The sequence below is a fragment of the Cynara cardunculus genome, assembly GCF_001531365.2.
Source record: "Cynara cardunculus var. scolymus isolate 2C chromosome LG 6, CcrdV1, whole genome shotgun sequence".
NCBI classification, from domain to species: Eukaryota; Viridiplantae; Streptophyta; class Magnoliopsida; order Asterales; family Asteraceae; genus Cynara; species Cynara cardunculus.
The window spans coordinates 2,161,698-2,187,918 of record NC_037533.1 but is presented as its reverse complement, the minus strand read 5'-3'; the positions used below and the strand labels follow the sequence as shown (position 1 = coordinate 2,187,918).

Here is a 26,221-nt window from a genome sequence, read left to right as displayed (position 1 = left end):
CTTTTTCATTTTAGTCTCGGCACACAAACCCTTTGTATCTAGGCTCACTCAGATATGGTTGTCCTCTTGGGTAGGTCTGTTGGTTTTGACATTCCATAGAGGTATTTCTGATAAGCACTCAGTCCCTCCTAAAATATTGCATTATGCACATATGATCACAATGAATGATCAAAAATATTATTTCTTTAAAGCACAATGATCAGATAAAAGTTGATCAAATAACTTGGCTTTAAGCACGATCAATAAAGAATGATACGACAATTCGATTATTTGATATGTACGAGAGAAATGAATGAAGATCTGTAAGAACAAGTTTACAGATTCTGATATTAAAAAAAATGAATGAATGTGTATCAGTTCAAAGAAAAAAAAATATCAGAAAAACAATGTTGAATACAAACGAGTGTATTATCACTGAAAATGATTTTCGTATAAGAGACGTGATAATAACAGTTTGAAGAATAGCTGAAACAGGTATTGGAATTATATACAATGAGAATTTACGCAAGTAAAAACTCAGGAAATACCTGTTCAGAAAATGTACTCGTTTTCAAAAAAAATTCCATTTTTAAAAAACATTTATTTAAAAGTTCTAGAGTCTCCCCCTAGAAAACAGATTTAAGTAATGAATCTTTTAAGCTCAAAAATTAAAAAGAAAACATTTTAAGCGCGGGTTCTAAACTGAGTGTTTAGAAGCCTTAAAATTTAAGCTCGGGTCCTAAACTGGGTGTTTAGAAACCTTAAAATTTAAGCTCGGGTCCTAAACTGGGTGTTTAGAAACCTTTGTTGGAATAATTCACAACTCCCCCTGCATCGGTGTATCATTGGAATGATATTCTGATCAACATAAACTTGACACACCTGCAAAACCAAATCAAGTAGATTTTGGTACCCAAACGAACTTGGGTCCTAATATGTTAGTATTTGGTTGGGGTATGTTGTAACTTCCAAACCATTTCTTTCGATAAGATGTATTCTGTTCAGCACTATAAACAGGATGGCCAGAATTAAAATATGAATCATATGAGTAACTGTGACCATACCTGTTTTTACCTTTCCAGTTATTCTGATAACTGTTATCTCCATGCCACCTGTTGAACCTTTTGTTATTTACAAAATTATTTGTTCTGCATGTTGAGCACAAAATCCTTCTCTTGCTAAGATTAATCAAATCATTAGTAGACTTCTCAATGCAAGGAAGATTGTTAGTACCAACAGGTGTATGAGATAAAACAGAATCAGACTTATTAACCCATATGCTTTTAATCTTTGAAGGATAATTGGGTGAACTAATGACATACCCTTGATAGTACTGATTAGAACGAGAATAGTTCTTAGAAACATTAGATTTAGGACTGCTTGAATAACTGTTCGAATAGGAACAATTATAAAAGCTGGTTTTACACTGAGAAGGAGAACTAGTTGAACTTTGAGCACACGAAAAGTCTTTGACTTTTTGTAAAAGCTGGTCTCGTTCTACAGTAACTAAATCATATTTAATTTTCAATTCAGTTCTCATGTTCAATTCAGTTTCAAGGTCTGTCTTTAGATCAGACAATTTCTTTGAAGTATCCAGGAGTTTACCTTCTAACTCCTTCTGAAGCATTTCAAACTGTTTCTTCTGATTTAGCAACTCTCTCCTCTCTTCATCTGAGCTGCTCTTGTCATTCTTCGAAGCTATGTCAAGCCACTTCCTCTTCTCAGTAAGCTCTTTTGCAATTGATGTATACTTCTTTGAAGTATTTCTTTTCTCTATAGCAAATTGCTTTTTCTCTTCGTCTAAAGCCTTTCGCTTTAGATCAATGCTTTCAGATAGTTTCTGGAGCTGGCTCTGACAGTCTTCGGAGATGTCTGTCTTTTCTTTAGCATTCTTTTCTCTTTCCAAAATGATAAGCTGCTCAAAATCCGAGATTTGCTTTAGAAGCATCTTGGCATTTAGCTCGAGAGAGTTAATCTTCTTCTCGTAAGATTCTCGTTCAGCTCCACTTTCTTTCAACTTCCATAATCCTCTTCTTTTCTATTTTCATCTCTTTCCTTTCATCACTTAAAACCTTTTCAGTTTGTAAAACCTTTTCTTTCTCTATCTCCAGTAAATTCCTTACATCAAACAATTCACTTTCCGATTTATGTACTATAATTGTTAAATCCGCAATATGTTTATTTAACCTAACTGTCTCTTCTGGATCAGCACAGGTTTTCATCAGTTCATTCAGCTTTTCTTGCAAAACTCTCTTTTCTTCTTTCTCTCTCTCTCAAGAAGGCGATTCAGATGATTTGACCATGATATACTCTTGCTAAAACTAGAATCTACTTGAGCATACTTTTCTTTAAGCTCACGATATTCTTTAGTATAAAAAACTGCCATTTAAAAAAAATTGATCAGTTAAGGATCTATGCAGTTCAAAGTTTGAATTTGAAAGATCAGTTTACAAAAATATGTCTGATAAAATATAAACTGGAATATACACACACTCAACACTTAGGCAAATAAGCACAAACACACTTGTCCGGATTAGAAATTCGCACAATTTGTCCAGTTTAGAAGTCCGACTAAAAAGATAGACAATAAGAACAAGTTATCCGGATTATGAAGCCGGGCAACACACGAACATAAACCGCACAAAGATAAACCGTGCAAAGTGTAAAGACACAAAATGCACAAGTATAAACCGCACAAATCTAAATCAATCACAAAGATAAACCGGTCAACAAGTCAAACTTATTAAACCGATCAAAAGTCAAAAATATTAAACCGATCAAGACTAAAAATATTAAATCGATCAATAAAAGTCAAACACCGTTCAAGAAACAAATACCAAGATACGATTTTAGGATAAACCGCTTACTTACCAAACGGATTCCTAAACCGCACACTTACCTCACGATTGGTTAAACCGGTCAAAATCCGATCAAGGTATTAAATCTTTACCAGCCGGATACCTTTAAACCGCTTACCAAGTATTATCCGGTTTAATACTAATCCGCACAAGCTATGTCCAGTATACTAGCTGGATTAGTTAATCGTTCAAGCAAACTTTCCAAGTGTTGTCCGGTTTTACCTATATCCAAAAACAACTAACACCACACGAATTGTTATACCGCACAAGTCTTATCCGAATAAAATTCAACCAAAAACATAAAATTTCACACTTTTTCCAAAAAAATGGATCAAAACATGAAAAATATGAGTTTTTATAAACTTTTTCCAGAAAACCTAAAACTCGATTTTGGTCATTTTCAGTATCAAAACTTGTGAAAATCACAAAATGGTGTGAATCAAAGTTGTTTAGAATGCAAAACCGAAACTAGCGATGTAAACCTTGATCAATAACACCCAAAAATAAGCAATTTATGACCCAAAAACCAATCCGGTAAAAAAAATCTCAAGAACAGTCAAGAACAATGAAGAACAATGATGAATCTGATCGAAAAAATATCAAAAAAATTCGTGCAAAAGTGTGTAAAATGGATATCTTCAAATCCAAACTGCTACAGCTTGCTCTGATACCAATTGTGAGGTCGAAATCACTGATCAATCTTCATTTAGCTTCATAACAATCATGGCAGAATCTTGATATTGCATTAAGAACATCAAGAACATTGAGAGAGAAAAAGTCAATCTTCTAAGCTTTGGTCAAACTCTCTATTATGCACGTAATCTTACAATGAATTTCCTCTCACACTAATTACAAAGACTTAACTATATTTATATGGTGAAACATACAAAGACAAGATCAAAGTCAAACCTATTAGAAAAGTCAAACACGCTGACTTTTTTCAAATATAGACTATTTATAAACTTTCAAGACGAATACAATTAATATTGATTTCTCAGTCCTAACACTATGTGATGTGAAAAAATATATCTTCACCTATATGATATGATAAATTTTATCATAATGTGATAAATGAGTTGTTGGACTATTTGATGCGATAATTGGATAATATATTATCATTTTGATGCGACAAAGAGGTTTGTGTTATTAAAATGTTGTATATTTGTTACTAATACAAATATGAGTTTATAAATGTGCTTTGTGATTATTCACCCTGTAATAGCATCAAAGTGATTTCTCACTAGACCTCAAGATCTAACCCTCATTTTGATGTTTTGTAAAAATGTTCATTACAGGTAGGACTCAACTAGAGAATAAGGGAAAGGGGAAATTGTGAAGAATTATGTTTTGTCTGCTTGGGATGTTAGGATAACATATTATCTGTTGTTTTTTAATACATGTTATGTATACAAGTTTTGTATAGAAATTTGATGGAAAATTTTGGTAGCTACTTTGTAATGTAGTTTTTGTAGGAAAGATGGGACCAGTTGTGTAAATCATATTTCATGACATATATAAATATATATTTATATGGAAATGTGATCTTGGGGTGTTACATAATTGTCGTTGTGAAATATCTTGCTAAGTATTATTTGTCTTTTAGAGGATCAAATGAGAAGTTGTATCAACATAGCAATGATAATTTTTGGGGGTTAATTGAAATGATTGGAGAATCTGATGATTAAAAACATTTATTGAAGATTTTTTTTTTTTTAATGATTAAAAACATTTATTTAAGATTTTTTTTGTACATATAGAGGACCCAAAATTTAAAAATTGCACATGGCCCAAAAAATGTCAGAAACGGACCCGGGTGTGGATGTAGGCAATCTTGTTGGACCATGTAAATCTCTGATACATTGTCTCTACTCTTCATTTACTTTGATTGTTTGCCATTGTCATTACTTGTTTTCTGTTTGAGTACATTTGAGAAATCGGTTATTTGGTCTTTTGGTTTCTTCTACTCTATTTCTTCTACTGAGAAACAATTGGTATCAGAGTCTAATATCATATTTGGGTGGTAGATTTCAAATTTGAAGTGTTTGGGTGGTATATGGTATAGTGCACACCAGGTGTTCGATAAAAAGTATTAAGAGTGGCAAATTCACAAACAAGTAGGTAAATGACATCTACAAGAGAAACAGTCAAAGGTAGGAAGTATGAGTTAAAGAAGTTCAACGGGAAAAATGATTGTTCCCGTTGAAGGATGTAAATGAAAAATTTGCTAATCTCACAAAAGTTACACAAGGTTTTGGTGGGTAAGGTAAAGAAGTACAAAGACATGTCCGATAAAGATTAAAATGAGCTAGATCTTGAAGCACGAGAATCGATCAATTTATGCCTTGAAAAGGATGTTGCTTTCTTGGTTGATAATGAGGAATCGACGACTGCAGTGTGGCAAAAGTTGAAGGCAAATTTCACGACGGAAACTCTAACGAATAGGATCTATTTGAAGTCCAAACTGTTTACTTGCAAAATATATGAAGGTTCTCCAATCATTGGAACACATTAGTAAATTTGATAGGTGTATATCAAGTTTAAATGACATAGATGTGAAGGTAGACGATGAAGATCTAAGAGTAAATTGTGTTTTTCGTCCCTATGGTTTGTAAAAATTACAGATTTCATCTATGTGGTTCTAAAACTGCGGTTTCCGTCCCTCTAGTTTGCAATTCATTTGTATTTTCATCCCTGAGGCTAACCATTTTTTTAAGGTATGAAGTATTAAAATAGAAATGAACTGCAAACAATAGAAACGAAAAAAGCAATAAAGTTTAAATCTTTTATGAACGAGAATGAAAATTGTAATTTTAAAATCATAGGCACAAAAATAGAAATTTTCAACAAACCATAGGGACTGAAAACATAATTTACTCTACTCAAAAGATTATTACATTTTTAGACTAAATCCCAGATCTAAACATGTGACCAAAAAATAATATCGTACATCATAACTATTTAAATAAAATTATTGATTTTCAAATGAAATAAAGTAATATAAATTCGTCGAGCAGCGAAGACGGATAACATGCAGACGTTGAAGATCAGGGTTCAAACCTCACCAAAAGTGAAGAGGGTGTGTGAGTTTATTTGTTGCATTTGCCGTATATAAATATTTTATATTTCAATAAATAAATAAATTAATAAAATATCTACACACATGGTTACAAAAATCCCTCATTCATGAATGACATTTCTTTACAGATACCCTTTTTGAGTAGCTCTACTGCTTAGATTTTTTGGGTTTACTTCTCAATAGTCGTCAATTCGAAACCTGTTATGGCCACCGAAGATCCTATTGATTAATTTCAGGACCCGATGAGATCAATCGAGTTACACACAAATTGGTTTGAACACCCACAATTAAAAAAATACTTAAAAATTCAATTTCTTTTTAATGTCTAATTTTGATTTTCATCTCCACTTTTTGTAATTTATTTCTATTTTAATCTTTAAGAACAAAACACTGCTTTTAAGTATGAAGATTAAAATATAAATGAAATGTAAATCATAAGAACGAAAAGAACAATAAAGTTCAAATGTTAAGGACGAAAAAGGTAACAAATTACAAACATAGAGATAAAAATTGTAAATTTCAAAACCATAAAAACGAAAATAAAAAAAATTGACAAACCATAAGAACTAAAAACGCAATTTACTCATTTTTTATATTTATGCTTCGATCAAACCATCTTATGGGTTGTTTCTTTTGTTGCTTAAGGGCTTATTCATTTGACCTTTGTTTTATACCTATTTTTTCTTTTTCTTTTTATTATACTGGATATCCAACCCGCTATGCGAACCAACTAATCACAGAACGACCACCTGCTTTGCGGATAGCCCGGAGTCACCACATTTAAACCTCCATGGCCACAAGGGAATTTTTATTCCTCCTTGGATTTGAACCTAAGACCTGCTGGTACTTTTGACCTTTGGAGCCAAGCTCAAACCAATCAGGCACCATCCTTGTATCTGAACTAAACAAGCCACCATGTATTTGTCATCCATAATGAATCATTTACTTCACAAAGTTCTTAATAAAAAAACAATCAGACAACCCATTAATGTTATCAAATTTCATTATGGCACAACAAAAGAGTAAACCATCATAAGCACAAATGCACATTACACACATGTACCTATTCAGTACCTTGCTCCAAATAGCTCATCAGTTTAAATCCCCTCAGCCAGTAAAAGGTTTGCCTTATTAATCTCAGGGTCCCACAGGATTAGTCGAGATATATGCAAACTGTACCGAACGCCAATGTTTATCAAAACATTATGCATTATGTATCATGGGACATACGGTGTTCTACTGGTGAAGAAATCCCATTTTTCATATATATAAGTATATAACAAAAAGATTGCTCAATGCAATTCTAGCAGTTGAATGCCTTGTCTAAACATCGGCGTTAACGACACCAACTAATGCATCTCTCCATACTGTTGAACGAAACCAAAAACGACGAGAATTGTAGAAACATGCCAATAATGGAATCAGTTACCAAGTAGGGATGTCAAAAGTGCCAAAACAGCTATCACAATCATAATGTTCAGAAAATAGTTAGATTGCAGAGGCTTATTGGGGCTTCCACCAACAGCTTCGTACTCTGAACGAATCTTCTGTTTCATAGCAGCTGAAAGCTCCCTCTGCAAATTCAAATAAGCAAATGCTCATCGAACTTACCATCTCCGTTAATAAGACTCCCAACTTTTATTTGATCATAGCTTCATTCTTGCATTATTTTAAAGATATGGCTTAAGAAAACAAGATAGTTTCTTGGGTTTTTATTCCTGCACCAACCATCAAACACAAGAAATCTGAACAATGTGTAAAAACAAATGTTTCTCTAGCTTAATTTTGCATGAAGATGCAATTCATCTAATAACTACTGGCCCGTAGATGGGTTATTTAGGAGAATAATTTTCTGACGTTTTCTTTTTAAATGCACGACATTCTAACAGATTTTGAGGCATTCTTGTGTTAGGAACAAGCATTTTTCTGTTAGGCAGAGGCGTTTTCTAAATGTATTAGCAGGTGATGCATTTAAAAACAAACCTGTTATTAAGGTTATTCTCCTAAAATAACTCCTGAAAAAGACTTCAAAAATAAAAATAAAAGGTTCATCATAAAACCTTTCCCGATGAATACTTGGCCGCTACAAACTTCTCAGGGACTGCTGCTGCTGCAGGTTCATCATCAATTGAAATTCCCTGACCAGTATATCCGGAGAACATGTCAGGTAAGCGTTCAAAATTTATTGTCGAATGGTGGGTTTCATAAAGGAGTTCTTTTATATCCCAAACATGGATGCCATTATTGTTAAGACATCATAATCAACATGTTTTAAAAGAAACATTAAGCGGAATTAAGGGGATGTCTAAGCGGATGCATAGGTAGTTTATTTCCACATCAAAATGTGACTTCGTAGATTATGTAGAACACGAGTAACTAAATTTTTTATAAAACTACTGTTCTACTTGACCAATTTCACTATTTCATCGATACAAGTATAGAGAAAGAAATGAAAAGATAACCAATAAATTGAGAAAAATCATTAATGAATGCAAGTAAAAAAAAAGCAACTAGTTCCCCCTTAATTTTGTGAAACACTTGATCAAAAAATCAGTTGCTAATCGAAGCAATAGGGGACGCGAAATGCCCATGACAAACTAATTGCCCCCCACTAATCAAAAAGGTTGTGGCCAAGGATCAGCGGGCTGTGCAAATATGCTCATATTATGTGCTTCCTTTACTTTTCTTTATCGATTTTAAGTTCATCAACGGACTGCTAACTCTGCATAGCTTAATCATGTATTAGTAATACTCTAGAACTAGATTGAGTATCACTCTTACCTCTAGAAATAAGCTATGTTGTTATTGTTTAGCTGTTTTCAATGAAATCCGTGAGAATTCAATCATGCAAATTTTCTAAGACTCTGAGAAGCATTCCATTTGTAACCCGTAACACATTTAACAATTAATAATACAAGTAAAGAACTGAATTTGACAAACCTGGATGGGATCAAACTTAGCTCCAAGATTGCTGAGTTTGGCGTGTGCTTCAGCATAGTCATCGAAAAATGCTTTTTCGTCTTCCGCATACTTATCAGCAAATACCTGAAAGTAAGTTGTTTCTTCATAAATAAAAGTGAAATTCATCAAACAGTAGCTGAATTCCAACCTAGTTTTGTTTCACCTTAAACGATGGATCCTCAAAAAGGGCAGCATCTGTAGGCAATACCAGTAGATCCGCATCTCTCCGTTCTTTGATATCCTGTATAATTCATTGGTATTGACTATTCAACTTAAAAACTGCAACTAGTAGATGCTCCATGTAAATAAACGATAGAAAAAAGGGAAACAACAGCCAATAAACCTTGAAGTAGGAATTATCAAACTGTAGCCACTTTATTGTCCAAGACTGTCCCCCTGGAGCTCCAGGCCCTTCTTTCTGTCACAGATTCATCATTTAACTCAATCATACAAAGCTTAAAAAAAGAAAGTGATCAAAGTATATCCCCATTGTAAAAACAAGCTCTGCCCCTCACCATGTCTGTGTGTTTTGTGTGTGTGTTTCTCTCTATATCTCTATATCACACAACATAACAAACACATACTTGCAAACAAGTGTGTATATAGTAGGTACGTGTGTATATATTAACATGGATATGCATGTGTATATTCCATATACGTACAGACATCTATGTGCATACATATACATAAATGTGCATACATATACAAAAACATACATACATACATGCATACACACACAAATATATATATATATATATATACACACACGTGTGTGTTCGTGTGGATATGTATATCAGTATATGTGTGTATGTATATATGTATATATGTATTAGACACACATACATAAATGTGTGTGTCTCTGTGATATTGGAATGAAGAGTGAAAGCAAAACAAAAAAAATTATGGCAATATTTACTTAACGAAGTTTGATCTACTTCTCGAATTTCTAGATCCATTGTTTAACCGAATTAAATAATAAACCAGATTGCTGATAAGCTTACATATCTTTCATATGTAAAAGCTTCAAATGCACAGAATGAATTTCTACAGCAGTATATAACTAATCAAGTTTGCTAATCAGAAATATCTGCAAGTAGAGATGCATACAGAAATCAGTTATTGTGATTCTAACTGACTTGTTACAATGAATTATATTTGTTTATATGAAGAGAAGTCCATTGCCCACGTGAGAACTTCACCACAACGCTGTTTGTTTAGCATTGGACACTAGTTTCAAAGAAGCTACCGATACTGACAAGATTTTGTTGTATGCATTCAATATTTACTGCTTCCTACCGTATATTTGGTCTCTGGCTTGCCCCAGCCACTGCGTTCTGGTCTGGACCTCCCCAAAGTGTGGGCACCAGATAATGCAACAATATCCTGCAGAGCCAAATTATAAAATTCATATTCCGATTACAAGAGTCGTTCTACATATAGAGTCAGAGATGTAAACCTTATCAGTCAATCCCATCCTGTAGAAGACTTCACGCAAATGCGCAGCCGGTGAAGGAGGACCAGCATCTAATCATGAAATACAAATTTCAGAAAATGCAAAACCCATATATATGTGTGTGTGTGTACATGATCAATACACTCTAGATTGCTTGTATTACGTTGAAGGAACATGCAATTCCCTGTTAAATGTAGTAGTATTTATGTGGCGAGTCCTATGTGATGTTTAGTAGGATTCTCCTGTAAGCAAGATTATTATATTACAACCCTTATATTCAGATTTATATCGGAACTACGACTCTAGAGCCAAGAACCCTACTTACTACCCTAGCATTTACTTTCTGCGACTCTAGAACCAATACCCTAGGCCCTCTAAACACAACCACTGCCTTCAATTACCTCACTGATAAGCAGCACTACATTCACCTTCCTCTAAACAGTACGCCACTGCAGTTGACTGCTTCCTAGGCCTCACAAAGCAAAGTGCTACAGACCTAGGCTCACCACCAGAAGGCAGAAGGGATTGATACCCTTACTGATGCCCTCTCAGTCGGTCAGAACTGCTATTCAAAGAGAGAATTCAGACAACCACAATTTCCTATTTTCTTGCGGCAATCAACTCTATTATGGTAGTCTAATGTGCTCTAAGGATTAACAGAAAATAAAGTAACCCGTTGACTGCGAAATTTAGATCCCAACTCTCTCCACTCGGCTATTCTTATCAGTCTGCCTGTCAACCAAATATGTTTCTAGTTTTACTATGAACAAAATAAAAAAAATAAAAGGAAGATTCTAGCCATCAATTGCTGATTCTTAGCTCCACATAGATCCCCTATAAAATTCAATGGGTTACATGGTTCAGTGTCTAAAGTTCATGAAAGACTGATTCTTTTTCTGAAGACGATCATCTAATTAAAGATTGACAAAGAATTCAGGGGCAGACATTAGGGAGACTGAAAATAGTGGTAGCCATAAGCCATATTGGAATACAATGGACCCTGATGTGCTGTCCAACCCTATAAATTGTTCTTAACATTGAGAATCCACAGGATCATCAACAATTATTGTACTCCAGAAAATCATGTCGCATGTCCGTACTGTGAACAGAGGGTGACCAAACTTGCTTAATTTCATTCACTTTAAAGATGTAACATGAGTTCAGAAGTTGTTTATGTAGGTTCATGACTTAAACTTCACCGGGACTTCAAAAAAGTGTTAATTTTTATCATAGAGTACGCATTACAATATCCATCATGTCATCCATCGGTTCAGAGTATCAACTGCACAATGCAATCAACCCTTAGGTATGATACTAAAGATCCTTGGTATTTGAGTTGTGAATTACTTGTGTGTGTAATTCACCTAGGAATGTTGATGGTACTTGTACTTTATACTCAATACAACATCCAGAATTTGATGGCCTTTATCATCCTTTATCTGGAGTAATATGCCTTTTCAACTATATGTAGAAAATTACGGTAAGAACGTTTCAGAAGTATGTCAACATCCAAGTTGCTACACTTCGGAAGAATGAAACTTGGATTTTTAGAAACTCTTCCTTTCGGGAATCATTCTGTCAATTGCAGATGTTGTTCATAGCAATGTTTCATCCTGCTAGCTCCGTACATATGATAGAACCTTAGCTTGCAGGTAACAGCTACTCAAGCCTATCACATTAATTATGAAAAGACTTCCTCTTCCATAGCCAACAGAGCTTCTATCAAGATCTTTATTGCTCTAGTTTATAAATAGCTTTCTTGAAAGGAAAGTGGTTATATGGATCAACTACTTGGTTCGGTTATTCATGGTGAGACTTTGAAAGTTTGTCAACTTCCAATTTTTCAAGTGATAATAGCTACCCATTCTTCTACGGATACCATACTGGTTGACGTTTATTCTGGTGGTAAGTGGATCTGTGGATGGCAATGTGATAAATGGAGATCATACATACTCAAGGTCAGTGCCCCTGGAAGGAAAATTCGTTTTATGGGTCCCATCCCAGATGGAAAGTTTTGGCCAGTTCCCCTCCCATAATTCCATTAATATATATCCTCGTTATGGTAAAGCCCTAAGCAAAAATTGATAAAACGAACTCGCTAGTACCAACGTGGACTAGGTATATTTGGACCAAACCACGTAAAATCCTTGCATGTGTGTTGTTTAAAATTGCCTTTGTCATGTCTCTGGCATGTAGCTCAGTTGGCAAAGGAATGGAGCAACTTTGCCCAAATACAAGATACCCCCCCCCCCCCAAATTAGCCGTTGAGTGAACCAAAAAATCACATTGGTGTCCTTAGAGGAGGGTTCCGTGTGGGGCCAGTTGGGGTTGCCGGTAATCAACTATTTGCCCAAATATAGTATTTGCCGTGATATTGCTCTTGTGTGTGAATCAAGCATCCCTATGGTTTTTTTTCCTTAGCAAGTGTGCATCTACGTACATACTCAAAATCAAGGACTGTTTGTATATATATACACACACACCGAGGGAGTTTCAAATGCAAACCATGTAACTGCTACGAACTCTACAAACCAATTTCAACCATACGTGTAGATAATCAACGGTGTGTATTAAATCGGTTCCTAAAATTAATTTCAACCGCATCTTTAACCGATTTGATAATCGCCTCTAATTCAAAAACAAGGGTTGAGATTAAGTTTGTAGGGTTTGTAACAATTACATGGTGGACATCGCCACTGAAGCACATTAGGCAGATACAAACATGGGCCAGATGATGCACTTATTTAATGTCACACTAAAATATATCGAATTGTCTCGCTAAGTCATGTGTTATACTCCATTGTAGCAAGTGCATAAAGTATGGAAGTGATTTGATGCCATATATGTGAGGAATATATGAAAAATAATAAAATGAACTGATACCTATTAGTAATAGTACCTGGAAGTCTCCCTTCTTCTGGACATTGTTCAGGTCCAGAGACATCAACTCGTCCATACTTCATAGGGATCTTGGGACCTCCAGCGTCCTGTGGTTACTAATTTTGCACAAGTAAAAATCAACGTTTAAAAATAGTTTTTATCGTAAATATTAATACAAGTGCCCTAAAATTGACCTCCACAGCTGTAGCACTAGCCAATTGGAACAAGTCCGCATAAGTAATGCCTGCATATTTGTCTTTGATAGGCTGGAGAAGCTTAAGTGCATTTACAAGCCCTGTAATGCCAACCAGTGAGAGAATATTGAAAGGAAAAAGAAAAGGGGAAATGAGAAGTAAAGAGCACTAAATGACTTGCCAGCATTGGCTGCATGTTTCTGTTCAACTTCAAACCTTAAACTGCCATTAGCTCCACCTCTTTGAGGCCACTCTTCAATATTCTTATTGTATGTACCAGCATCATGCCATCCTAGGCGTACCTATTGTCACATGAAGATACTCAAATGACATAAAACTGTTGATCAACTAAAATGTGATTACATGATTGTGTTCTAATATGAGCAGGAGCAAATGAAAAATACAATAATCAACTACTCGAAAATGCTATCCGAAACATGAAAACAGATATAGAACACCATGTTTTTGGATGAAAAGTGGAATAGAAGCAAATGGCTGAAATCAAACAATAACGAAAAGTCGAAAATATAACAAAATCAATCATCCAAAAGTTGTAGGCATACATGAGCTACAAAGCTCCTACTAGGCAGATGCAATACATCATTATGCAAGGATACATCTCATATCACCTTGTCTTGACTGTGTTAGTGGATTCTTTGTTCTATTATGGACTAACAAGGTCCTTAACCTTGTAACGAAAATTAACATTTTATCTACTTATTCAAGAGTTCTATCAGAACCCTCAGGAGGCTGGTCTACATGCACTTCATCTGGAAACAAGCCCACTTACCAATCAATTACTTAAGCTTATAGAAAGAGAGTTTCCCTTCCAAGTTACAAATGTGTATAGGTAACAAGCTGACTGCTCCAATAGTCAAATAGATGCAGAAAAATCAAAGATGCTTCAAGGAATGTGTGATACTGATTATTGACCTATCCTGTCTTATTGAACAAGAAATGCTTCCTGGAGAATATAATTGGTTCTATTCCTAAGGGTCATTTTCTGAACACAAACTCATTCCTGTAGTATTGGAAGTTTCACCAACATCCTGATGAAAGGGCGCTTGAATCAGGATTTAGGAAAGACTAAAATGACTAAAATAATCACATTCCAAGTGCTACAAGATGCAGCAAATATTCGGTTGTTTCTAGTATTGGAGTTGCTTCAGCAGTCTATAAACCTAAAAGGCCATCTCCACATTTATCCTCTCTATTTCACACCACTTGTCCAAAAGCAAGCTTGGCATCAAAAGAGGAAAGTGAATTAAAGTATGGGAAGGCTAGTGTAAGCACAATCAGGCAGGAAGACAAATTCATTTCAGTAAGTTCCAAGATCAAAAAACTAGGCCGTCAATTAATTCAATCGAACAATAATACAGGTATTGGTTTTCCTTTGCCTTTTTACCTGCTTAAAAAAGAGGATATATGCCTGGTTGATTTCATTCATGAACACCACACAAATTAAATCCAGTTCAATATTTACTAAATTGTAAGAAAAGGGTTTTTAAAATAACAAATCAGACGGTGAGACAACAATTTCACACATGATATTGCGCCATAAAGAAAAAAGCCTCCCCTCAAACTAGTGAACTTCAACTACAAATAGAACAATTCAGTATGGTACATTCTCTTTTTTCCATTATAGAACTTATATCACATTAATTCTCTTTTTTCCATTATAGAACTTATATCACATTAAGACGAAGGTGGAATGCAAGTAAACTTTTTTTACTCGACTTGATCATCAAGTCAGTCTAGGCTAGCCCATACAGTTGTCACTGATCCCCAATTAAATTCTTATCAAACAACAGACGGCAAATAGTAAACAGCAACACATATATACCCCTTTCGTTTTCCTCCTTTTTGTCTTTTTCAATAAGCAAATATAGGAACACCAAAGATAGACAAAAATTAAATAACCACACAGGTATGGTGTTGGTCAAGAGCTCCAAACTTATCAACCCCAAGCCATGGTGAAACAGCCCAGGTTATATGTACTACTCCACATCTTCCTAAAAACTACTATACTTTTCAAACGAACATACCTCTCAACTTCATAATGATATGGAATCTATTTGCACAAAATTTGCGAACTAGATTGAGCTTTACAGCCAGTGGTACAACCCCAACAATGTTGGTGGTAAATATTAGGTTAAAGTAAAATCATCAGAAAGAAAAAGAGGAAAAGCATAAGTATTAACCAAAATAGGATGACAGAAGGTAGTTTTCAGGACGTCTTTAATGTCTTCTCTAGCACTCTTGAGCTGGTCGGGGTCAGATGTAAAGCATTTTGTGGTGACCACTGTGCCAAAATTACCACTGGACGCATGAAGCTTCGATCGTTTCTGCAATAAAATGGAAATAATCAAAAGGGCATAAACATTTCTAATGAAATCTCGATGATTGGGAGAGATTGGAGCCAAACCTGATGAGATAATCTGAGACATTTGAGAGAAGCGGCAAAAGAAGAAGAGGAAGAGAGAGAGTGGACTGAGAGAGAAGAAGGTCTAGTTGTGGTAGTAGGAGAAAGTGAAAGGAGACGAGGAGTGGCGGAGGAGGTGGCGGTGCCACCGGAAAGAGCCATTGGTGAAGGTGTCAGCGGCAAACAGTTGGATGCCATTGGATGGTGATGAGCAGAAGTTGAGTGGGGGACCAATGGGGTTAAGGTTCAGCCAAGACCCAATCCTATCTTCAAGAGCCGTAATTGAAGCAGACAAATTAAATTTGAGTTCCATTGGACATGAAAGCAGTCAAATGGTGGGTTGTTGGGCGGTTGACTTTTGGTGTAAAATGATTAATTAGTAACCAGAATGGTAATCGTATAATGTAACGAGTTACATCTTGATTTTAATATTTTATTTTATTTATTATCTCATATAATATGGTGGTATGCGATATTGAGAAAGCGATGTTTTTTATTTTTGAATAAAATATAAATTTAAAGATATCATAAAATTTTAATAAAAATATATCGATATTGGTATCAAATTAACTATTTAAAATTTCTCAATTTTTTATGTAATTTTTTAAAAGTGTTTTATTATAATTTAATTTAAGTTCAATAACAAAGTATTTTATATTTAATTTAATAATTTAATTTTCTTATAAAGATAATAATAATTATTTTGTTAAAACTCGATCATTATTATAATTATATTTTAGATTTTTTTATATTTTAAAATGAGATGTTTATCCTCTATTTGATTATGTTTATCTGCATTTAGTTATACGAATTCAAACATTGAGCTTTAATAAGTTGTATTTATGTATAGTTTACTTGTAATCTTGAATTTTAAGTAATATGCATCAATATACAGTACTTCTTGCATAAAAAATGGTTTTTAAGAGTTTTTGTCAAATGCTTTATAATATAGAATAGATAATGATTAAGGGGGTGTTTGGTATTGTTTATTTTAAACAATTTATTTATTTTTTGTAAAAATGTTTATCAACTTATGTGGTGTCAAACCGGGGTTTTATGAAAAGTGTTTGGATTAGCTTATGACGGTACCAAAACGTAAAAACTGATAAGTTATTTTTTAGTGTTTTTGACAAATTTTGCTTATTCATGTAAAATGACTAAAAATAACATTCTTCCATATAACTACAAGATCTTCAAACCCCACCGTCAAACAGTAGCATATGCAATCGAGAACCATGAAAACAGTAGCATATGCAATCGAGAACCATGGAACAAGAAATCGAGAAGCATAGAAAGCAGATGCAAACATGAAATCTAAGAAATGTGGAAGGCGCATACAAGAAAACGAGAACCATGGAAACCAAAGAAGTTGAAACTGAAGAAGCTCAGAAATCGAAGACCATGGAACTCAAAACACCATGGAAGTTGCAATAAATGAACAGAGATCGTACCTAGAGAAATAAAAATTGAAAACCAAATTGAAGTTGGAAGCCATGAAGAACCCTGCGAAAGAAGTCATGCAACAAATCTCTTCGAAGATACCTGATAAGTTGATTTGGATCAAGCAGCTTCTGAATTACTAGGTTTAGGGTTACAGATTTGGATGTTCTTGGGCACTCATCTTGGGTTGTTTTGGATCCAATCGAGGAAAACAAATTATCATTGGTGGATATTATTAGGTTTAGGGTTAAAAAGGTAATTGGAATTTTCAAAGCTGATAAGTTGTTTTTAATAAGTTATAAGAGAGTAACTTATCAAAAACTTCTTATTACCGGTTTGACACCGGTATAAACATTACTTTTTCCCCCTTATTCAAACACTAAAAATGACTTATTACCGGTACCACACCAGAGCAAGTCAATTAACACTTTAAATAAACAATCCCAAACACCCCCTAAGGCACTATTATAATATGGTAAAAAAATAAAATATAGTTGTTCCAGAATGAAATTAGAACGTTGAATGGTTGAGGGAAACCTTATGATCATTCACAGGTTTTGGAACTATTAAAAGGCAGATATTTCTGAATAGTTTGGTGTAGTTATTAGTAGTTAATGGCCGTTAAGAAACTGTTACTGTGATTATGTATCTATATATAGTAGTTTTCTTTGTACGTAAATTGTTAATGGAAGCTCCATAGTTTCTTTGCACAACAATTCTTTCATGAATGCAGTAAGTTTCATGCATTAGTCTATTTTGTTTTCTACAACAAATTGGTATCAGAGCAAGGTTCTTGTTCTTGTAGAATTTAGTAGAAAACAAACGAGGATTCCATGGCCTCCAACAACAATAACCATTTGCAGCCTTTTCTCCCAAAGTTGAATGGGAGAAATTATCACCATTGGAGCATACAAATGAGGGTCTTGTACGAGTCTCAAGACCTGTAGAGCGTCGTTGAAAACAGGGTTAACGAACCAGTAAGTCAAACAAATCTCACACCGCAACAAGTCGCTGAATTACGTGATAATAGGAAGAAGGACAAAAAGGCTTTGTTCTTCATTTATCATGCAGTCGAAGAGGGCAATCTTTAAGAGGATCTCTATTTCTACTTCCTCCAAAGATGCTTGGGAAATGTTGTACAGAACCTACCGCGATGAAGATAAAGTTAAAACAATCTGCTTGCAAACATTGCGTTGTGAGTTTGACAACCTAAGGATGAGTGAAACCGACTCAATAGAGGATTTCTACAACCGTGTAATTGCCTTGACGAATCAGATGAGAATCAACGGCGAAGTTATTCAAGACACAAGGATTGTGGAAAATATCCTTAGGAGTTTAGTACGCAAGTTCGAATACATTGTAATTGCAATTAAAGAATCCAATGATCTGTCTAAATTATCTTTGGAAGTTCTTTTGGGAACACTTCAGTCCCATGAATTGCGTTTAAAACAATTTGATACACCCTCTACTGAACAAGCCTTTCAAACCCAAGTCACTAATAAGTTTGATGAAAAAGGTAAAGGGAAGAATTCACACAAAGGAAAAGGAATCCACGTTTATGCACGAGAAGGATAACAATGATACCATGTTTATGACTTGGGAAACCCAAGGAGATATCTGTGATCAAGTATGGTATGTGGACTCTGCGTGTAGCAACCATATGACAGGACAACGAAGTATGTTCGTCACTTTAGATGAATCCATTAGAAGCGAAGTGAGAACGGGTGATGAAAAGAAATATGTTGTTCAAGGATGTGGTGATATTCTTGTACAAACCAACAAAGAGCCGAAGAAGATTTTGCAAGTCTACTATGTTCCTGCCACTCAAGCATAATCTGCTTAGTGTAGGACAATTAATCTTTTAAAAAAAATGATGTTTGCTTTAATGAAGGGGTCTGTCATTAAAGATGCTGAAGGAATTATTCTTGGTAAATTGCTGATGACAACAAATAGGATGTTTCCAATCAAATTTCGGAAGGATCCATCATCCTCAATTAGTATGAATATCAAAGATGAAACTGATTTTTGGTATCAGTGATTTGGCCATCTAAGCCTCGGGTTATTATCTTATATGTGCAAGCAACACATGGCTCGTGGAAATGCCGAATATAGAGGAGAAACATCAAGTTTGTGATGGATGTTCATACGACAAGCGTGCCAGGAATTCCTTTCTCAATCAGAAGGCTTGGAGAGCCTCTAAACCATTTGAGCTTGTCCATTCGGACATTTGTGGATCCATGAAGACGACATCCCTTGGAGGTAATCGTTATTCACTAACTTTTATCGATGATTTTACCAGGAAAACCTGGGTGTATTTTTTGAAAGAGAAGTCGCAGGCATTTGAGTTCTGTAAGATATTTAAGGCCTACGTCGAAAAGCAAAGTGAATATGTTCTAAAGGCTCTAAGGACTGATAATGGGGGTGAGTTTAATTCGCATTAATTTGAATATTTTTGAAAGAGGCAGGAATTAAGCATCAAAATATAGTCCCATACACCCCTCAGCAAAACGGGGTTGCAGAGAGAAAGAATAGGACTGTTATGGAACTCGCAAGAAGTTTATTTAAACACAAAAACATGCCTCATATATTATGGGCAAAAGCGGTGGCTTGTGCGATTTATCTATTGAACCGTGCTTCAACTAGAAGTGTTAAGGGGATGACCCCTCAAGAAGCCTGGAGTGGTATGATGCCTTGTGTATCATACTTAAGAATTTTTGGTTGTGTCTTTCTCACATGATCCAAAAGAAAGGTGTGGCAAGTTAGATGACAAGTCCGAGAGGTGTGTCTTTGTTGGGTACAAAGAATCAGCCAAGGCGTACAAGTTGTATAATCCTCAAACTAACAAGGTGTTGGCTAGTAGAGACGTGTTGTTCATTGAAAATAAGGCTTGGAAATGGACAAATGAGCAAGATGGTATTCCAGTACCGATTTCAGATAAGATAGTGATCTACATCAGCAGGATGATCAAGACAATCACGAAGTCTCTAATGACAACACAAATGAGGTACATTATAGTCCAAGTACACAAGGTACACCCTCCTCTTCTAGTAGTCCCTCATCTCCTACTGATTCACCGAGTCAACACTTCGTAAGGTAAAAACTCTGGATGAAATATATGCAAGATCCCAAGAGATATTGTAGGATGAATTTGTTTATTTGGCACTCTTTGCCGATTCGGATCCAGTTTTTTTGAAACGACTGTAAAGAGTGCTAACTGGAAGAAAGCAGTGGACCAGGAAATCGGTTCCATAGTAAGGAATGATACATGGGAGTTAGTTGAACTGCCAAAAGGACATAGTCCCATTGGTGTGAAATGGGTATTTAAAACTAAACTTAAAGAAAATGGTGAAATAGAAAAGCATAAGGCACGTCTCGTAGTAAAGGGTTACAAGCAATGTTTTGGAGTTGATTATAATGAAGTTTTTGCCCCTGTGATAAGACTCGAGACCATTCATTTAGTCATTGCTTTGGCGGCCCAAAATGGATGGAGTCTACATCAAATGGACGTGAAATCTGCATTTTTGAATAGGCATCTCAAATAAGAGGTTTACATAGAACAACCTCAAGGTTATGTCAAGATAAATGAAGAACACACTTTATCGTTTAAAGAAAGAATTTTACAGATTAAAGCAAGCACCTCGTGCTTGGTACAGCCGTATAAAGGGTTATTTCATCAACAATGACTTCAGAAAGTGCCCATACGACCACACACTTTTTATTAAACAACGTAAAGGTGATCTTTTAATCGTGTGTTTGTATGTTGATGATCTAGTCTTCACAGGAAACTGTCATGGTTTGATTGAAGATTTCAAGAGATCTATGAAGTTAGAGTTTGAAATGACGGACCTAGGACTTCTGCATTACTTCCTAGGCATCGAGATTAAGCAAAAGGAAGACATGATTACAATTTCACAGAAGAAGTATGCACAAGATATCCTTCATAGATTTCATATGGAGGCTGAAACGAGCTCAACGCCAATTGAATTTGGATTAAAATTGACCAAGGAAGAAGAGATCGACTCGGGTCTGTTCAAAAGTTTAGTGGGCAGCCTTGTGTATTTGTCAGCCACTAGGCCTGACATTACTTTCTCAGTTAGCCTCATTAGCATGTTCATGGAGGCTCCTAAAAGGAGCCATTGGGAAGCAAGTAAGAGAATACTCATATATGTTAAGGGAGCCTATAATCACGGAATTGTGTATTCTAGATGCAACAAGCCTACAATGGTCGCATACGGTGATGGTGATTACGGTGGCAGCGTGAACGATAGAAGAAGTACTTAGGCATGCTACATGTTCAATCTGGGGTTAGGTGCCATTTCATGGCAAACAAAGAAACAAAAGGTTGTAGAGTTATCCTCGACGGAGGCAGAGTACATGTGTGCATTTTTGGTTGGTTGCCAAGCAATTTGGATGAGAGGCTTGCTGGAAGAATTAACGCATCCACATATAGGTCCAACCATAATTCATTGCGACAACAAGTTTGCAATAGCCTTGACAAAGAACCCAGTCTACCATGGTAAAAGTAAACGCATGCGAATGAAGTATCACTTTGTTCGTGAACTCGTGAACCATGGAGAGATTAAAGTTGTTTATTGTAAAACTTCGGAGCAAATAGCGGATATCTTCACAAAGGCATTAGAAGTTGGAGATTTTTTCTGAAGTTAAAAGCTGAAATTGGGAGTTGCATCAATCTAGCTTATGGGGGAGTGTTAAGTCTATAAGCTAGACAATTACTATGTTATTAATTAACAGTTATTAGTAGTTAATGGCGGTTAAGAAACCGTAACTGTCATTATGTATCTATATATAGTAGTTTTCTTTGTACGTAAATTGTTAATGGAAGCTCCATAGTTTCTTTGCACAACAATTCTTTCATGAATGCAGTAAGTTTCMTGCATTAGTCTATTTTGTTTTCTACAACATGGATGCCATTGGATGGTGATGAACATAAGTTGAGGGGGGAACCAATGGGGTTAAGGTTCAGCCAACACCCAATCCTATCTTCAAAAGCCGTAATTGAAGCAGACAAATTAAATTTGAGTTCCTACTGGTGGACATGAAAGCAAACAAATGATGGGTTGTTCGGTAGTTGAAGTTTGTGGTGGAAAATGATTAATTGGTAATAATGATTAAGACACTATTATGATATAGTTAAAAATAAAATATAATTGTTTAGTAATTGTTTATAATGAAATTAGGAAATTGAATGGTTAATGGAGAACCTATGATACAAAATTATTCAGAATGTTTTGGAACCATAAAAAGGCAAAACATTTCTGAATAGTTTGGTGTAAAATGATTAAATGATAATAATGATTAAGGGACTATTATGATACTGATACAATAAAAAAATAAAATATAATTGTTTTGTAATTGCTCATAATGGAATTAGAACGCTGAATGGTTAAGGGAGACATATGATACAAAATTATTCAAAAGCTTTTTGAACCATTAAGAGACAAAAAAAATTTGTCAAACAAGATTCATCCCTTAGTGATTCAGATGATGTCTTTTAATGAAACTATTAAAAAGTAAACAAATATAAAAAAATCATCTTTGAAAAGTATTTTTTTTTATTTAACATTCTCTCTTATTTACTTTTGAAAGTATTTTTCATTCAATTTATATCTTTTTAATAACTATGAGTATGTATATGTCATCTAATTTTAGGTGAAGAATTGTATGAGAAAAAGAGCTAAAGTGAGAAGCATAAAAAACGATTTGGACCTTTGATCACTTTTAATCTCAAAATCATCTATGAATCGCGTTTGATACAAGGATTGATCTAGTGCATCTTATCTTAATTTGCATCCACGGATAAATATCTCTTCTTACGTTTCTCAAGTTAACTCTCATTCACACCGGAACGAAACCCCCTAATTTTATAGGGTCCTAAAGTTAACACTTACACAAACTTTTAGTCGTTTTATAACTCTTCAAAAGGGCTTAAACTGATGAGCATCCAAAAGTAACCTCTATTATTTCATCTTCAGAGCCTCATGAGATCAGTCGATTTGTGCACAAATTGTCTTGGACCCTCACAATTAGTAGATTATCTTGGTTGTGCATTTATTTCTGTCTTTCTAAGTTTTTTTGTGAAACCAAATGGCCTTTGGCTCAGCGGTATATGAGTCATTAGCTTCCTAGAAGGTCAAGGGTTCAAACCTCACAAATGTGAGGAGGGTATGTGAGTTTATTTGTTCTATTTACCGTATATAAACATTAGATACTTCAAAAAAAAAAAGTTTTTTTTAGTGAAGCTAGCACTATTTTGCTTATTTCCATGATATGTCTTGTTAATTCAAGCAATTTTTTTCAACTTTCAATAAGAGTTATTGACAAGGTTTACGCGATGAGAATATTATAATTTTACGATGATGTTATGATAGATCGTCAAATTATGTCAGTATGTAGATCTCAAGAAATAATAAACGAATTCAAAAAAGTTCATGTTGATCTGAATTACGAGTTAAAAGTTGGGCTCGTTATGGTTACACGATGCTAGCTTACACAAAGAAAATACGATGACTTTCTGATCGTTTCACGATGGATCTCCGAATTTTTCCATGTATAGATCTCGAAACTAAGCAATTTAAAAGAAAATTTATCTCGATCCAAGTTACGACTGAAAAGTTATAGCATCACGATGGTTACAGGATTATAACATCGTATTCCAATGTAAAGTCATAATTTTACACTCGTAACTCAGATCAAGATGTTTCTGTTTTGAAGGATTTCATTTTTGGAAGAAATGAAAATTAAGCTTATATTTTAGAGAAGGTAACATGAGAACATATTTTGGATTTAGGGATACGATAAGTGTTAGATCGTTTATTTGTGCATATTTTTAGTAACTTGCATAACATCAATATCATCTATATCATAGTGGGTCGGGTTCGCTAATTCAATGGGTTTTTTTTTATTAACCTGGATATCCAACCCGCTATGCGAGCCGACTAATCTCAGGGCGACCACCTATTTTGCAGATAGCCCGGAGTCACCGCATTTGAACCTCCGTGGCCACAAAGAGATTTTTATTCCTCCTTAGATTTGAACCTGAGACCTCCTGGTACTTTTGACCTTTGGAGCCAAACTCAAACCAATCAGGCACCACCCTTGTGGTTTAATCCAATGGTTTTTGTCGTCAATCATACCAAGACGGTGCACAATTGGATGAGCAAGATCAAGGAGCGCGTTGAAAAAAGAACGAAAGAAGGCAATCAATGAAACAATCAAAGAGGTGCATTTAATAATAATAGCATGAACCATGCCAATTATAAGAAGAAAGTGGCATGGACTGTGTATGATGGACATAATGATTCACACGGTTTACACCAAATATGAAGTAAGCGGGCAGGGCTTGTTCATGGGCTCGAGAAAGAATCCATGATCCGTGCGGAAATGCAAGTAAAAACTAAAAAGGGCACGGTATGTCTGTCGTGGATGGCAGCTTTGAAGGACTTATAGCTTCCAAATCGCCAACGTATGTCCCTTGCTCTAATTTTATGTTGCTAGAACTTCCCTCAATCCATAGTTTTGAACTAATCTTGTGTAAAAGCAATGGGATATGTTTCCATGCACAAAATTTTCATAATCACATGACAATGTCTTTTAAATTTTAGCTTTCACTCTCTAAGGTTCTCTCATCTCTAAAAATTTGGAGCCTGTTCCTCGTTTGTAGAACGTCGTGAGACAGTTCGGTCCATATCCAATGTGGGCGTTAGAGCATTGACAGGACCTTTCCTTAGTACGAGAGGACCGGGACTTGTTATTTCTTGCATATTTGGGGTCTTATTTTTGTAACGGATTGGAGTTATAATTTGGAGATTATTAAAGGTCTTTTTTTCACTTTACCGTCTTCAATATTGTATCTCTTTCCTTACGGTTTAAATTTGTTGTTCTCGAGTTTATTTGCATACGGAATCTAGTTATCTCTTTTGTAGTTTGTTTATTTTTCAACTTAAAGTTCGACCTTATTATATGTTTGAGTACGATGCTATGAAAATGATATTTGTATTTCCGGTTGATGTTATAGATTCGTATGAATATTTTGAGTTATCCGATGATTTTGCTTGATTGTTTTATATTCATGCAATAAATGTTAATTAGTTTGTGTTTTTATTCATGTATTTATTAGACTAGTGGTAAGGGATTGGGTCCAATTTGTTTTATGAGATCCGTGAGACCATCTGTGAGAGCATAAGTGCTTACTGTAGTAAGAGTCGTTGTTCTTACTTATCGGGTAAGACTCTTGGTCCTTGTCTCGCTCTTACAGGGGAAGATTCTTGGTCTTTGTCTCGTTCTTAACGGGTAAGATTCTTGGTCCTTGTCTCCCTCTTACCGGATAAAATTCTTGATCTTTATCATATTCATCCGGTAAAATAATATGACTTGACGTTCACTTACCTGAGTAAGTGTTTGGTAAACGGTCCTTTAGATTGGTACTTGCTCTTACGAAGATTGGTACATAGAGGCTAAGATGAAACCAAATCCTACATTTCTGCAAGATTGGTAGGTATTAGGATTCAAGAAAACTAAAATAACATTTATTTGGTAAATGTTTATCGGTTTGGATCTAGATTTACGTATTGGGGGTCCTTACCAAAATAACCACTTAAAATTAATAAATTACACTTTTAACCCAATTATTAAAAAAATTCGCAAAACAACCTTGGGTTACCATGTTAACAATGTTAGGTGAGTACATGGACCCTTTTACAATTAATGATAGTTACTAATTTTTTTAAAAAAATTCGTGAGGTAGGTCCAACCTTTACGCACCACGCGCCCTTCGGTGCATAAGGGCCCCACAATCTAAAAAAATAATTTTTTCTAAAAAAATTAAATTTAAAAAAATATTAACTTTTCTAAAAAAAATAAAATTTTCTAAAAAGTAATTAAATTTTTAAATAGTAACTATTCTAAAAAATAAAATTTTCTGAAAAGTAATTAAACTTT

The 26,221-nt window shown here is 34.9% G+C and overlaps 1 protein-coding gene across 2 annotated transcripts; it reads right to left on the bottom strand.

The window, feature by feature from the left end:
* Positions 1–6,902: 6,902 nt before the first annotated feature.
* Positions 6,903–16,090, bottom strand: LOC112514070 (probable L-ascorbate peroxidase 6, chloroplastic/mitochondrial). 2 transcript variants are annotated; one of them, XM_025120391.1, is made up of 12 exons: positions 15,827–16,090; positions 15,603–15,746; positions 13,583–13,703; positions 13,402–13,502; positions 13,227–13,314; positions 10,331–10,398; positions 10,171–10,257; positions 9,218–9,292; positions 9,038–9,115; positions 8,854–8,958; positions 7,974–8,051; positions 6,903–7,631 (listed from the first exon to the last, which is right to left on the bottom strand). In XM_025120391.1, the coding sequence occupies exons 1-12, from the start codon at positions 16,019–16,021 to the stop codon at positions 7,626–7,628; spliced, it is 1,146 nt and encodes a 381-aa protein (XP_024976159.1). In that variant the 5' UTR covers positions 16,022–16,090; the 3' UTR covers positions 6,903–7,625. The 2 variants fall into 2 exon arrangements, with proteins under 2 accessions (XP_024976159.1, XP_024976158.1); XM_025120390.1 differs by having other exon boundaries at positions 6,903–7,487; positions 15,827–16,089.
* Between the last annotated feature and the right edge of the window lie 10,131 nt (positions 16,091–26,221).